This window comes from Pisolithus orientalis, assembly GCF_024613125.1.
Source record: "Pisolithus orientalis strain OTSU chromosome Unknown F5J12scaffold_8, whole genome shotgun sequence".
Classification (NCBI taxonomy): Eukaryota; Fungi; Basidiomycota; class Agaricomycetes; order Boletales; family Pisolithaceae; genus Pisolithus; species Pisolithus orientalis.
The window spans coordinates 1,032,201-1,045,997 of NW_026260789.1; the positions used below are offsets into that span (position 1 = coordinate 1,032,201).

The 13,797-nt window shown below is 46.9% G+C and overlaps 3 protein-coding genes across 3 annotated transcripts; 1 reads left to right on the plus strand and 2 right to left on the minus strand.

Moving 5' to 3' along the window:
• Nucleotides 1-871: 871 nt before the first annotated feature.
• Nucleotides 872-1,192, minus strand: F5J12DRAFT_781622 (uncharacterized protein; the record flags this gene model as incomplete). Its single annotated transcript, XM_051742574.1, has 1 exon — nucleotides 872-1,192. The coding sequence occupies one exon, from the start codon at nucleotides 1,190-1,192 to the stop codon at nucleotides 872-874; it is 321 nt and encodes a 106-aa protein (XP_051601945.1).
• A 1,617-nt stretch (nucleotides 1,193-2,809) lies between these two features.
• On the plus strand, nucleotides 2,810-5,465 carry F5J12DRAFT_972033 (cytochrome P450; the record flags this gene model as incomplete). The annotated part of the gene is made up of 11 exons (XM_051750105.1): nucleotides 2,810-3,675; nucleotides 3,728-3,771; nucleotides 3,825-3,906; nucleotides 3,956-4,026; nucleotides 4,083-4,097; nucleotides 4,150-4,457; nucleotides 4,511-4,569; nucleotides 4,626-4,665; nucleotides 4,717-4,904; nucleotides 4,959-5,252; nucleotides 5,310-5,465. The coding sequence occupies exons 1-11, from the start codon at nucleotides 3,280-3,282 to the stop codon at nucleotides 5,463-5,465; spliced, it is 1,653 nt and encodes a 550-aa protein (XP_051601946.1). The 5' UTR covers nucleotides 2,810-3,279.
• A 1,174-nt stretch (nucleotides 5,466-6,639) lies between these two features.
• Nucleotides 6,640-7,590, minus strand: F5J12DRAFT_820402 (uncharacterized protein). Its single transcript, XM_051745263.1, has 4 exons — nucleotides 7,329-7,590; nucleotides 7,171-7,278; nucleotides 7,003-7,098; nucleotides 6,640-6,952 (listed from the first exon to the last, which is right to left on the minus strand). The coding sequence occupies exons 1-4, from the start codon at nucleotides 7,365-7,367 to the stop codon at nucleotides 6,737-6,739; spliced, it is 459 nt and encodes a 152-aa protein (XP_051601947.1). The 5' UTR covers nucleotides 7,368-7,590; the 3' UTR covers nucleotides 6,640-6,736.
• Between the last annotated feature and the right edge of the window lie 6,207 nt (nucleotides 7,591-13,797).

A 13,797-nucleotide genomic window follows, 5' to 3' on the forward strand; every position in this document is an offset into this window, starting at 1 on the left:
ACAACCAACAGCAGCTCTGAATGGCTTCATCATTAAGAAATGAACATGCATTCTGAGCACCACCTTGTTTCTCCTGTGGCAATTGTTTAAACACCTTGTAATGGCATGCAAGCATACAGATGCAACAAGCAAAGTATGTGGCATCCCCATCCCTCCACTGTTTGGCAATTTGGAGGCTTGCTTCTGTTTGTGAGACTCCACACGGTTGAAGAGTGGCAAAATTCAATAAGATGAGTAGCTGATTGATTTGATTCAATGACTGTGTTCTTCCCTTTCTCTTCAGATCAGCTCTGATCTGGTTACACAGATCCACCCAGCCTCTTATCCCATCACTGCCACCATTTGTTGTCATCTCAAGTTCTTCCTCCTGGGCCTCCACATCTGATAAGCATTCAAACTCATGTTCAACTATTCTTGCTGACTCAGCAGCAACAGGCACCATGTCCACACAGGCATGGTCCTCATGATCTGTGCTCCAAGAACTTGACCCTGTGGAAAGAACTGAAGCACTGTGCACTCTTGGGATGGTAACCCTCACTGGTGACTGTGGCTGTGCCTCCACTGTCACAATGTGGATTCACTTTTGGCTTTTGTTGCAGACTGTGGGCAAAATATCAATGTCACTGTGGGCTTAGAGTTGAAAACTGAAACCCAATGCACAACCAGAGTTATGTCATTAGCAAAGCCAAATGCATCCAGGCAAGTCTGGCTCCTCCATTGTTTCTTGTATCATTTCTGTGTGCATTTTGATTTACTCATCACATCTGGGCCTTTCTTATATGTTTTTGGCCATGCCACTGGTGCTAACAAAGTGGTAAGCCCAAGCAGTGGATTCTTTGGATGTGCACTTGCCTTTGTGCTCCCACAACTGTTATGGAATCCAATCACAGTCCTTGTCATCCTCCTGCTCAGCCATCTCATCCAATCTCCTGCAGAACTCCTCATCATCCAAACCCTCCCCTGTATCTTCCTCACTGATATCTGACTTGTCCCCATCAAACTCACTTCTGTACCCTTGTGGTTTCATCCCATAGACTTCCATCTGCCAGCAGCCAGTTTCGGAGTCATCACTGACATCTTCTGCATTAGGTAAGTCAGCTGGCTGGTGATTAATGTTGAAGGGCTGCTGCTGGTGTTGATTGCAGAGACCTGATACATTCTTTGACTTCTTCTTGGGATGGCCTCCAGCCATGGTCACAGAAACTGTTCAAACCTCTGGTGCACCACTTTTTTTCATCACAGCCACTGGTCTTCTGACCTCCAAGCCACTAGAAACACAACCAGCTCAGCAAATACAGTCTATTCTGCATTTTTTTGCATTTTTAGCCTCATTTTTAAGGGTGGTGCCAAATTTTTGGCATGATCAAGGGTCAGCTGTCAGTTTTGAAAAATTGGCTTGTGCAGATGTCAAGATTGGAATGTACATTATCTGTTTAAACCATTTATATGTGTACTAGATGTTTGTCGAAGCCAGAAAATCTCAACCATGAAAACTAGTCGAGTTTGCTTGTCCACAACTGTACAATAAGATGTTGCCATATGCCATGGCCTGGAAATGATCATGTACTGAGTTCTGCGGGGGCAGGCCATGGGTTCATTTGATGGTCATAACCGCTGATTTGAATATCCTGAGGCAATTTTGATATGCCAAATGACTGGGGGTCCCATGCATGAAAAGGGGATGCCCTTTGATCATCCTATGTGAAGCAAAGGTCATTTGAGTATCAGATCTTCTGACCTGGATATGCTTACACCGCGAGCAAGTGGAAACGACCACCGGCAGCCCCAGTTTACAACCTGTGTGGAATATCCACCATATCGAGTTAGTAGCATCAAGGTTCTACATAATATGTACATGGGACCCCTCGGAAACAGTTCATGGAACAAAGGAGGCTGCAATGTGTGTGGTGCTATACTATGACCCTACAGAACTAGGACTATCTCTAGGACTAGCCTGTGACCAGGAATGCGCTGACAGGCTGCGAGCAATTTGACCGAGTTCGAGTTTCCTTGGAAGCCACATCGATAACCGTAGCAAGCCGGTGGAATACTATAACGAAACGAGAGAGTAATGCAAAAATATCGCGGGAGAAGTCGGGGGAAAACGCAAACAAGCCAACTTAGCACGCAGCGAAAAAAAAAATGCAACTACACTGTTCAAATCATGGAACTGAAGCTTCCTGACATTCCATCATAGTATGTAGGGTTTCAACCTGACGTTGATAGTATGTCCTTGGGTGTTATTTGTCTCATGACAGACCACATTTATCCCTACTACTTTTACTTATCCCACTCGTCTACGTTGACACTTCGTGCCTATCCTCTACAATATAAAAGGGCCTGTACAACGTAGCGTACTTCGCATCAACGCCACGTAGTGCCTCTCCCAAAGTATCCACGTATCGCTGGCCTGATCATTATCCCTCGTTTGCATTGAACAGGTCTACCTTTCTGAGGCTTGCGACTGCGAGCAATTTCAATTTCAGTGCCTCAACATTTGGAACCACGCATTGCCTTCCTTTTCTGAAAGACCCAAAGTAGTTTTGACTTGACACGTCACTTGATAGTTGCGTCTCCTACGTGGAGGCCTGCCGTGGCTAACTTTTCTTTTCGCTACTTTTTGACAGATAATTGGATGGAGGTTTTAGGTTTTATCACTCGACACCTCACCCGTACTCGTGGCACGCGTCGTGTGAGACCAGAAAATTTGGGCGCCCGTGGTTGTGCGGTAAATGTGTGAATCATCCATCGCCTCAGGTCTACTGTACCCTTACCGTTGAAGCTGTAGGCCAAACGCTGCGGTGTAGGTGCCACCAGTATGCATGGATGCTAAGATTGGCCTCTCATCTGCGGTCAGCATCTAAACAAGATGGTTGGTATTTGGAGTCCGAGCGGGCTACACTGCATACCTGTTGCAGCTGTGCCGACCTTGTTTTCAAAGGGGGGGCATTGTGAACTGACATTTTGTGGGGGACCTTCACAGATGTGTTGTGGGAACGAGATCATCACTTCCAAATCACTTCTCTGCCTTTCAAACTGCCGTGTGTCCAGTATCTGTGGAAACTGCCCAATAGTGGGATGGTATCGACACAACCTACATGAATCATTTAGGCGCACCCCTCATTCGAGAGAATATAGGAATAGTTGTGACGGGTCCCCTATGGCCAGTGGAAGCTATTTGAAACTATTTGATAGTCTGGAAGTAGTAGGTGGAGATCCAGGTCGGAGAGCTATTCTTGCACTATTTAACCTCCCACCCTTCTCTTCATCCATACGATCATGGACCTGTCTTCTTTACTCAAACATATCCACAACCACCTGCTAGCAGTGACTCACTCAGTCACTCCACTCGACTTCGCAGCAGTCATTGCTGCCATCTGGGCACTTAGTGGTGCCGTTCGAGCTGTTCAAGGTTCCTTCAAGACTACTAGACTTCGCGGACCACCCGGAGCCGACTTCATATTTGGCGCATCTAAGCAAATTGCCCAATCACCAGATACCGGAGCATTATACGAAGCTTGGACCAAGAAATATGGTGCAGCTTACGTTGTCCCCACTACCCTAGGTGGCAAGAAGATCATGCTATGTGACCCAAGGGGACTTGCACACTTCTTTTCCAGAGAATCATGGACGTATGTATTCACTGATTCGACCAGATTGTTCTATGAACAGACCGTGTGTACTATGTTCAGCCTTTGATGGCCTCCTTTCTCATTATTCCGTTCAGTTTGGACGGGGGGTACTGTGGGCAGAAGGGGAAGACCACAAGAGGTAGGCACAGGCGGCCTGCAAGTGGAAGTTATTTGTTAAATTTTCGTCTTCAGGCAACGCAAGGCGCTGGCGCCCGCGTTCAGCCAGGGTGCTGTAAGGAATCTCACTCCTATTTTTTACAATTGTGCTCACAAGGTAAGCCCTCCCTTCTCTACTGCCTCTCGGATCAAGAACGACAATCCAGGCGAAATCCACATGGGAAGCCACGATTGATGCTGGCGGAGGAGATAGTGCTGTCATCGAAGTCCAGAGTTGGTGCGTTGAATTTATCCTCCCCGCAACGACGGGATGCTGAGGAGTTGTCAATCAAGGATGAACCATATTTCGTAAGTTAATTTCGTTTTCAGTCACCCAATCCGATTTAACTGATTGTTCCAGACTTGATGGGATCGGGCTTGCAGGATTCTCTCATGATTTCGGTGCTCTCGACGGCAAATCATCTTCAGTAACCAAGGTGTTGGACACATTTGTGGCGTCCCCCAAACGATCGGCCCTGAGTGTTGGTCTCCTCTTGCTCGGACGAGTATTTCCTGTCCTGGGTTACGCACCGACAGCGAGGACTAACCTACTGGGTGAGCTGCAAAGATGTATGGAAGATATCTCTATGGAATTGCTAGCAAAGGTGAAGAAGGAGAAGGAAGAAGGAGTTCTTGATGAGAAAGAGAAGTCGATCATTGGAGTGCTGTGTATGTTTCATTATCACTACGTGAGATCACCTTCTCAAACATATTACGCAAAGTGAAAGCCAACGACTCGAACTCTGACATTTATCTGACTCACGCAGAGGTTCTGGCACAAGTGAGTGAGCAGAACTTTCACTGCCGGGTGTATTTGCTTTTTTCTCCCATCTATAGATGAGAGGTCTACTTATAGTTGGTTACGAAACGATGTCTAGTAAGTTATCCCTTAGTTCACGCCTCATGGGTTAAAAATCAAGGCTTGCAGTTACTTTGACATGGGCATTACTTGAGCTGGCTGGGAACCCCGACATACAAAACAAGTTACGACAGGAACTCGTGATGTTTGGTGAAGAACCGACGTATGATCAGTTGCAAAGCAGTCTACCGTACCTTGACGCTGTGTTGCATGAAACCTTGCGAGTTCATCCTGCTCTGATAGACATCGTTCGTGTGGTGCGTCTAGTGACAAGTGAAGTTGTACTTCTTGGTCTAAGGTCACTTTTCCAGGCAACGGAGGATGACATTATCCCGCTCTCAGAACCCCTCATCACTGAGTCTGGCGAAGTTGTCAATAGCATCACCGTGGCTCGTGGCACTCATATTGGTATACCTGTCTCCTGTGTCAACAGATCTACCAGACTATGGGGAGAAGATGCAATGGATTTCCGTCCGGAACGGTGGCTGGAAAAAGATGGTATTCCGAAGAAGGCGCAGGATATTCAGGCATACCGACACATATTGACGTTTATGGAAGGGCCAAGGATTTGCGTTGGCAAGGGCTTTGCGCTGACTGAGTTCAAGGTGCGCCTTCTCCGCTGCGTTTGGGCGATCAGCGATTGCCAATTAATCTCTCCCAAGGCGGTTATGTCGGTGTTAGTGAGGAATTTTGTTTTTGAGATGAGAGACGGACCCGATACGAGAGTGGAACTTAGCAGAGGATTGCTGCTTAGGCCCAGGATAGTTGGGGAACAGGGCATTAACGTGCCATTGCGTGTGCACCGGTACGAAGGATGATCGATTATGCATGTTACGGGTGGATCGCTTGTTACGAGAACACCCCGGTAATCAGCGGGCAAAGCAAAGACAGAAGAGTGATAAAATGACATTGGTCGAGCATACTTAGCGGGTGTCTTTCCTTGAGTATAAAAGGAGTCTCGGTGAAACTGGCAACGTGGTTCGGGGGACTTGGACTTGATCGAGTACTTCTGCGGATCCGGGCCTTGGGTGCAGTTTCGCGACTGCGGACGAACATCTCGAAATGGTTTAAATATGAACAATGACTTGGTGCCCGACCGTAAGTGATGCCTGTTTATCGTCCTCCTAGTGGGAAGCAGAGAACACTCGAGTATCAGACCCAGACATCCTCATGTCGAATGCAAGTACTCACCCGAGATACAAAGACCGGCAGTCACGGTTTCTGTTCTGTGTAGAATATCTAAGTACTTACTGCATCGGCTTGGCATGATCGAAGTTCTAGGCAGAATATTGATGTTGCAACACGTCGTCATTCGTGGGACCCTCGGAACAGCTCTCCACAGGACGGGCATAGGAAGCTGCAATGTATTACGGCCTTACCTAACTGGGGGCACGGGGCACGAACATACGATTATTCTTCCAGAACAACTTTCGAGTCGAACAATGTCGAGGTGTCAGTCGGACTTCACCGTTGCAAGGCGGCAGTTGGAGCGTTGAACTCTGGGGATCAGCGCTTATGCCACGGGAGTGTCCGCCAAACTTCCTTCTCACGCAGGAGTGTGGTCCTGAAATGCATCCCTCAGCTTCAGCCTATGACGTTCCATGACTAAACACAGCAAGAAAGTGGAATAAGGATAGAGATACACATACTACCACTACATCATAATGACGGTAACACGAAAATAGAGCGAAGAGGGCATGTGGAAGCGAACCTACTGAACGTGTGAAGTATAAACTGCTAACAAGGGGCGTCAGGGCGCGGAGCCTTGGAAACTACCCAAATAGAGTGCAACAACCTCCAGCCCCATCCTCGCTGGCTGTGACCATGCTTTGACCATCATCAGGAAACGGGACATACTCGCAAGGAGGGGAAGGATTCGTCGGTCGACTTCGACCGCCAGTTGATGCGACCACTATCTGCTACATAACTCGAGGTTAGTGATGATGCCACAGCTGAGAGGAATGATACAGTATTAACCTCTGCGCACTGTGCAGGCGCGATGCAAATGGCCTTCTGTGTGAGAGGTAGCTTGTCCTCACCCGGAACCAATAGTCGCCGAATTCTCCTGAAGGTGGAAACTAAGGTCAGATCAACACTGTTCTGCTGCTTCTCGGACAGAGGTTGGGCTGGCATTTTGGGGGGCATGTTTCCTGGTACGCGAACTACAGCAGGCTAGAAATCCCAGGTTTTGAACATAATGTAATAGCCTCCTTGCACGACCTACCAGTGGTGGGCTTTGCCCCGAACGAATGTCCACCTCATTCGTATTTCCATTCCAGAGATGCAGACCTCCTGAGGAAATGGACTACTCCTCCTAAGTAGCCAAGAATAACTTAGTCGTGGCTAAGCACTTACATTCATGGCGGATTCTCCTGTAGAAAGACGGTAGCCCGCGACATTCGCCCCGCCTGCTCTATCTTGAACATCCACGCGACCCGTGTGGGTACTGCACTGTGGGTCGTAACGAACACCATTAAAAATTGCTTCTCTTTCCATGATAACAATAAATCGGACAGTACTAACCGAAACTAGCGAAGCCATAGAGACTGCGTTGGATTCCACGACGACGTCCTCCGATAACTTGCGTCTTTCTTCAGCTGCATCTAGCAGCCAGGGCACATGAATAGTTGGCTGCGAAAGACATTGAGTAGAAGAGGACCGCGGTAAACAGAACATCTCACATCGATGGATTCGATCGGAGGAAGCCTCATGTCAGACATTGACCGCTCATCAGGAAGAAGTAATTTCTTGATAGACGGACCCTGCCAAAGTGATTCCACACGCGCTCTCACTTCTTACGTGTATTAATTACTTACAGTGTCTATGCGAGGCAATATTAGTGACTCGGAAGCGGTTCTTAACACAGAGGGAATTGTGTTGGTAGGAGAAGAGCATAGCCACTATAATGAAGGCGACCCACCTGGTGATGGGGGTGTCACTACTTGAACTCTGTGACCATATGCGATTAAGCTGAGAGGATGTCAGTGATGGCTCATCCACAAGAGTACCAATGCACGCACGATGGCAATGAACTTTTGGAAGTGAGTCGTGTTGGAGGGTGGATGCATGAATCACACACTGGGACCCGATTCTCCTAACCGCAGAGAAACACTTCGGGAGTGTGGCTATAGTACAAAGACAACGGATCGCTGGGTATGAGGACGCTCGGCAGCCGGAAGGGGATGTGTGAGTGATAGAGAAGAGTTGGTCCAGCATACTATGCTCGAATATAAAGCGGGTGGCTGGCATGATACACATAGCGCTTTGAGGCGTTCCTCCGAGTAGTGCACCGATCTCCGGCTACTACGTGCACCAGTGCACAATCTCCGGCACAGGTCGCGCGACTCCGAAGTTCGGAAATTGTGTGGCGTAAGTTTGTGCGGTAAAAGTGTTTCACTACATCCACTGTGGGCAATCGACACCCTCCTAATCCATACATTTTCCCACTTCCCAACTTTCCGTACTCCCCCCGAATAGCTCTTAGGAAGCCCAAACACCCCCATACCCCATACTCTATAGCCTGTCCCGAATGGGTATGGGTTATAGCCAAGCCCATTGATTGAGCTGGACTGAGCTAAAACTGATTTGGAGGAAATAGATAGTCTTTGGGTGCGGCGTTCTGTTGAGGGCGCTGCAATTGCCCAAGGCTCAGGCACATCTTGATAGGGCAAGAGCTTGTGAAAGTAACTTCGTGCACGTGACGGTTTCATCATACAGTACACTTGCTCATAATGCATAAGCTAGTAATGCATAAATGTCATATTGCAAGGACTTATGGGTGTAGCCACAGTGGCTTGCAGGGAAAATGGCAAATATTTGCATAATGCATAATGAATAGTGTCAGCACTTGGTTTATGCAGTATGAGATCATACATGTGGCCTGGGGTGGAGCCAAACAAGCATATCTCAAGGCTGTCCACAAAATTTTCTAGTCATATTTCAAGAATGAAGTGTTTTTGAGAGGACATTCACATCTAAGCCATGCCTCCTGAGCTCCAGACATGCAAACCACAGCCAAAACCAGCTCCATACCATTGGAAACCACAAGCAGAGGCTCAGCCCAATGCCCCTGCAACTTTGGCAAAGCCTATCAAAAACAATAGACACTGAGAGAACCTCACACTGCATGATTGGCTTACTGTTTTTGCATTCATTCTCTCCCATCCAGACACACCCCAAGAACATGTTGTTGACCACTTCAAGACATTGCAGGAAGGAGCCCTGGAGTTCACACAGTCAACACTCTCACAAAAATTGAAAAACTGTGCAGAATTGGAGCAGTGTGTCAGCTTGCATCCAAATGCACTGTCCAGAAAGTGTCCTCAAGCTGTCACCAGCCCCAATGTTGAGAGGGCATTGGTCTTATGGGTCAGGTCAATGGAAGAGAAGGGGGAAATGGTGAATGGGCCCATGCTTTGTGAGAAGTGGACATGATTTGAGAAGGCATTTGGAGTCCCTGAAGAGAGCAGACTTACAGGTGATGGATGGATTGCACCCTTCTACAAAGCCTACAAAATCAAGGAATATCAGAGGCATGGTGAGGCAGGATCAGTGGACCCAGATGATGTTGAAGCAGAATGAGAATGCTTACAGAAAATCTTGTCAACATTTCCACCAGAAGATGTCTTTAATTTCAATGAAACAGGCCTTTTTGCATTGTGTGTAAACTTATTCTTCCCTGTGAACATTGAAACTGAGTCATCCATAGTGCCCCTCCAAACCAAGGACTTGCAACAAGGCAGATGAGTGGCAAGAAAAAAGATAAATTCCACATCACCATTGGACTTGCTGTGCATGCCAGTGGGAGTGAGAAGCTGCCTCTTTTCTACATTGGCCAATCACAAAAACCAAGGGCTTTCAATAACAAATCACCACAGAAATTTGGGTTTTATTACCATAGCAATACAAAAGCATGGATGATGATGGAACTTTTTGAAGAGTGAGTAAACTTTACACTGTGAAAATACCACTGAACTCATGAGCCTTAGGTGGGTCAAGATGCTTGACCTGAAGATGGGTGCTCAGAAGTGGTTCATCTGTCTACTCATTGACAATTTTGCTGGACACTTGATATCATACACCCCACATCATATTCAGCTAGAGCTCTTCAAACCAAACCTGACATCATTCATCCAGCCCCTTGATGCAGGCATCATCCAATGCTTCAAGGCATTGTATTGGTGAGAATTTTGCAAGTGTGCCATAGACTTGGATGATGCTGGCAAACATTCCATCTTCAAAATCAATCTATGTGAAGCTATGCTAATGGCTAAAGGGGCTTGGGATTCAGTTACATCTGAAACAATCCAGCACTGCTGGGCTCACACTGCAATCCAAGCAGATCCTGGCAAACAATCCCATGCACCAACATCCCATCCAACACACACCAATCCACATGCATGCAGTATCCTCTGCAATGTCACTACCAATGAGAGCATGTCTCTTCCATCAGCAGAAACTAAGCTACAGCAGCTCCTTGGTGACTCATACATTGACAAGCACTGGTGTGCAGCTCTTACAGCTGTCATGGATGCAGAAGGTGACACTGCAAAGGCATTAGTAGCAGTTGAGAAGCTCACAGCTGCAGCAACTCACCAGACTGGCCTTACCATCAAAATTCCTGCATTTTGCCCATCAGGCCATCACTGCAGCTTGCAGCCACTGAAGAAGACCTTTTAGACTCTATCAAGACCTTGAAAGATCGCAACCATGTCTTTGGCACATTGATGACCACTGATGAGATTCTTGCAGCTAGGGAGGAAACCAAAGTTGGGGAGCAGAGGTATCAGTTCAACAATGATTCAGCCATTGTTGCTGAGGTCCAGAATCAAATAGCAGTTGAGCAGGGCAATATCATTGAGGTCTGCTCAGACAATGAAGAACTCAAAGACATCACACCTCAACTTGTGCCTGTTCCACATTCTGAAATTATTCAGCTCTGCAAGAAACTTGAGCTGGCCTGCATTTTGGAAAGTGATGCAGATACATCACTGGAGTTGGTCCATCATCTTCACAAGTTTTTGTTACACCTCTGTCAGGGGTCTTTCCTTTTTCGACTCTTTATGGTCACATGCATCACGTGCCTTGTTGCATCTCTCATAATCATTGCCATCTTAGGGGCTCAAATGCTCCAGGGAATGTACAGATCTCCCACTGTCAAGGTATCTCCAATACCTGTCAAGACCGTGTTGCCATTGTGATCTGGTATTCCACTGCCCTCTCTGATGGATGACTTGTTCCCTTCTTGTTCCATTGACTCATTTCTGACTCATTTATATTGCTCACTTGTTGTATTATAGTTCTGGTGTCTGGCTCCTCACTGCGCATTGATTGCACCAGCCAGTATAGCCTTCATTGCCTCCCTACCCCCATCACTGACACCATATGACTCTTATTTATTTCACTGATCATTTTGTTGATTACTGTGGATACACATTGCAACGTGTCTGTCACAACTGGTACAGTACTTGTACTTAGGGGTATATAATCCTATGTACTTTGTCCTGTATCTGCAGTTTTTTGATAGCTTGCAACTGAGCTTCATCCCTCCACTCTCATCCTTGTTCTCTCTCTGTGCAAACAACCTTAGGGACTCACCAGCAGACAGAACCTCTGTCAGGTTATTGTGATAACTCAGCCATAGGGGTTACAATAAGTTCAGCCCATAGACTCCCACCTCGCATGCTTCGTGCCTATTCCATTTGAAGAAGTCACTGCACTCAGGCATAACAAAATCGAAAAACTCCACACAGCTTTCAGGACTTGTTGACCTCTTCATGAAAGTCTACTTGTCCCTGGTTACTGAACTCCAACAAACCATCAACACTTCAATAAAGGCTCATTGGTCTCCCTCAGTGTAAAGACTAACTTGCCCACTCTACTGTGCCTTCCAACTCAACCTAACAAGATTGATAACAAAATTGAAAGGCATCCCTCTACCCTCAATCAAATCCACTGCTCTACAGGCAGCCATTAGGCTTTAATAGATCGCCTCCCTAGAGTCAGTGCTCATGTCTCCCTACACATAAAGTCACTTGTGCTACCACCTCTCTACACTGACAGGTTTCTTTCGAGAAATAAATCCTCCCTCAGCCTTCGTTCCCACTTCTCGTTAAAGTGTCTAACTCACAGAAATCAAGACTGCCTGACCCTCCTTGACCAAATCCACTTGGTCTTGGAAGGAATCCCCCTTTACTGCCCATCCCATTAGGAAGACTAGGTCCCTTGGTTACAGCCACCAATCCCTGCCTATTGTATCTATCCCGTTTTAGGGATTCGGAAGTTGCGCTTAGTTCAGAAGAAGAAGATGATCAGAAGTCTGATACTTCTTTCAGATCAGTCCTCAAGGAAGAACAAGAAGCATGCTGTCACACACCAAAGGTGTTTGGTGAGGTGGACATGGATGTAGCTGATGAATGGAGGTGAAGACCATAGCCCTCATGCAAAGAAGGACAGCCAGCAATGTTGGCAGTCATCCCTCACACAAGAACAAGTTGTCAATGCCAAAGAAAAAGGAGGAGGCAAGTTAAGTGCCAATAAAATTCTTAAGCGCCCATGTATGGCATTCCAGTTTTCGACATATCTCCACCAATTCTGCAGACACCGAAACCATTCCCACACTTGCTTGTAGTGCTCAGCCATGCGATCCTACCTTCCAGGATTGGAAAGGATTTGTGCACTCCACACGTTTCTACAGCACTCCCTCCAAAAGATGCTCATTTCGCTAATTCTTCTGATATGGCTGCCTCCACATCAGTCATTTCGCTTGTCCCCTTTGCTAGGGACCATGGCTACATATATCTACCAGGAGTTCCTACCAGCTTCTGTCCTGAAGCGTCCTGGTACATCCCACCCTCATCTGCCCCCTCTCAGCCCATCCAGCTTGGACAGCGTGTTCTTTTTGTCGGTGTGACCTCCAGGAGGATGTTCTTTGGTCGCCTCAGGTCTGTCATTCGCTTGGAAAGGTCTTATGTGGTCGTTTCAGTCTCTCCAGTCCAAGAAGCATATGGATCCTTCCTCCCTGCCCCCTGCAACATCTTCATACCAGTCTCGTCCATCATTCTTCCAAAATTGCGACAGCTACAGTATAATCTACTGTTCTCCACTCTCCCTGATCGCATCCATGACGAGTATGATGCACATCTTGCCTCCTTGTTGCAAGATACAGCAGAAGACGCTCCCCCTTCATCCTCTCTTCCAACAGAGCCTCGTTCATGAAGTTTTTATTTGCTTCACTGAGAGGATGGTTTGGGGGGGAAAGTTGCGATCCCCTATGCTCCTGTCACCCCACAGACCCCCAAAGCTTGACCCCTGTTGACATCTGACTCACCCTGTCTGCTTTTGGATGTACTATATCAGCATCAGATCAGCGCTGCCTCTCTGTCATCCCACTTTGGCCTAGAAGCGATCTCTTCAAGATGTGACATGCACAGCCTCCCCCTGATGTGATTCCAGTGCACTTTCCCAGTTCCTGACATTGCTTGACTCATACTGTGACATTCTGACTGTCTTTGACTCACCTATTGCCAATACTTACCAATCTTTTGACTTTGCTTACTGATTCTTTGCTTTTTGGCTTACTTATCCTTACCAATGCTTACCAATGCTTTCCAAGACAATTACCCATCACTTACATTCCTTACTCATCAGTTACCAATCACTTACCAAGTGTTTGCACCTTGTTTTCCATAGGCGACGCCCCTGTACTGTATATAAGTCACTGTGCTTAGGTAGCAAAAAAAAGAAGAAGACATCAGAGAGCCCCTCTTGCTCGCAATTTATCATCTCTCAGTAAATCATTCATCAGCTTCGATAGTTGAGACTTTATTAAGGGTCTAGCTATCATCTACTTTGCTTATCATCATCTATCATCCATATACTTCACTCCAAGCCCTCCCTGAGCTCAGTACAGCTTAGGACATCAAATTAAGTCACCATCCATCCTTCTGTAGGCTGACAGCAGTCTACCCTATCACTTTCTATCACATTCTTGCTCCCTCTTTGTCAGGAGCACCCCCAACCCTCAGCACTCATCTTTGAGTGTTGTAGCTCGCAAAAACCCTCCCAAAGAACAGGTTCTACCATCTAGGTACCGCATAGGCACACCACCACTCATTTTCATTGTCTTTTGTGTTGGTTTTGGTTGGTTTT